The sequence below is a fragment of the Sinocyclocheilus anshuiensis genome, unplaced genomic scaffold (assembly GCF_001515605.1).
Source record: "Sinocyclocheilus anshuiensis isolate Anshui unplaced genomic scaffold, SAMN03320099.WGS_v1.1 scaffold376, whole genome shotgun sequence".
Classification (NCBI taxonomy): domain Eukaryota; kingdom Metazoa; phylum Chordata; class Actinopteri; order Cypriniformes; family Cyprinidae; genus Sinocyclocheilus; species Sinocyclocheilus anshuiensis.
The window spans coordinates 969,346-970,501 of NW_015558600.1; the positions used below are offsets into that span (position 1 = coordinate 969,346).

At 40.3% G+C, this 1,156-nt stretch overlaps 1 protein-coding gene across 1 annotated transcript in view; it reads left to right on the forward strand.

Annotated features, from left to right (window-relative positions):
- Positions 1 to 1,156, forward strand: part of LOC107680117 (L-fucose kinase-like) — a 10,970-nt gene that overhangs the window by 8,487 nt on the left and 1,327 nt on the right. The window contains exon 16 of the mRNA XM_016475890.1: positions 297 to 520. Within this exon, the coding sequence (XP_016331376.1) occupies positions 297 to 520 (224 nt within the window). The remainder of the gene's footprint in view (positions 1 to 296; positions 521 to 1,156) is intronic.

Consider the following 1,156-nt stretch of genomic DNA (forward strand, 5'->3'; position numbering starts at 1 on the left):
AAAACTTATTTTAAATGCAAAATTGATTTTCGTGCGCTCTAAATACTTTCTTCTTTGCGAGACAAACATTTTCTCCACAAAACTCAGTTCGCGCACGTGCAAAACGTGAAAGTCCTTCAAGGATTTCTTATCCTGTTGCGCCCTCTACAGGACCAGCGACTAGTCGACGTCAAGCTTAAAGCGTCATGGCAGAGCATTGAAGTCGACTAGTCGATTAGTCGGTGCAACCCCTAACACACACACACACACATATTTAAACCTGATTTTGATTGACTCTTTTGTTTTGTTTCTCTCAGGATCTCTCGTCAGATTGGGGGAGTGTATGGACACATACTGGCAGCAGAAGAAGCTGATGGCTCCAGGCTGTGAGCCGGCGGCAGTGAGATCCATGATGAACGCACTTCAGCCACTGAGTTTAGGACAGAGTCTGGCAGGAGCAGGAGGAGGAGGATTCCTGTTCTTACTCACCCGTGAGCCGCAGCAGAAGGAAGCAGTGAGAGAGATTCTCACAAACATACAGGTGAGTCAGAGAAACTGGTTCAGCAACTACAGTATGAGAACGTTTGAAGAAGAATGGTTGTGTTTAACCCTTTCTAAACTGACATATATCTATATAGGGCTGGATGATAAAACGATAAAAATGTAATTTTTTCTCAATTAAAAAAAAAGTTGAATCGCTCCACACGGAGCATTTATCCGAAGTTGAAACGGCAGCACAGCGCGAGTTCACTAGAGCAGATGTGTATAAGACTCTGTCGCGCGAGCACTAAACAGTGCTGTGAGATCCTGTGTGAAGTGCTTGAATTCAGCAAAGAACATAAATGACTCTGTGATTTAAACTAGTTTAAAGCCAGATGAAACAGCGCTGATAAAAAGGAGAAACACTGTGAGCAACGATACAGTCAGAAGGCTTTTCAATCTACAAATCGCCATCATTTACCATGGATTTACTGTAGTAACACTAACTTCACCATGGTATTGTGGCAGAAATGTGGGATATTCATATTGAATTTTATTATATTATCGTAGTAGACATGTATTAAATGTATTAAAGGAGTAATGGAATATAACAGTATTTTTGTAATTAAGTTATAGCATTTGTGCATTTATCCTAAATGTATTTAGACTACTGTTTTTCATACAAATACCTAGAAAC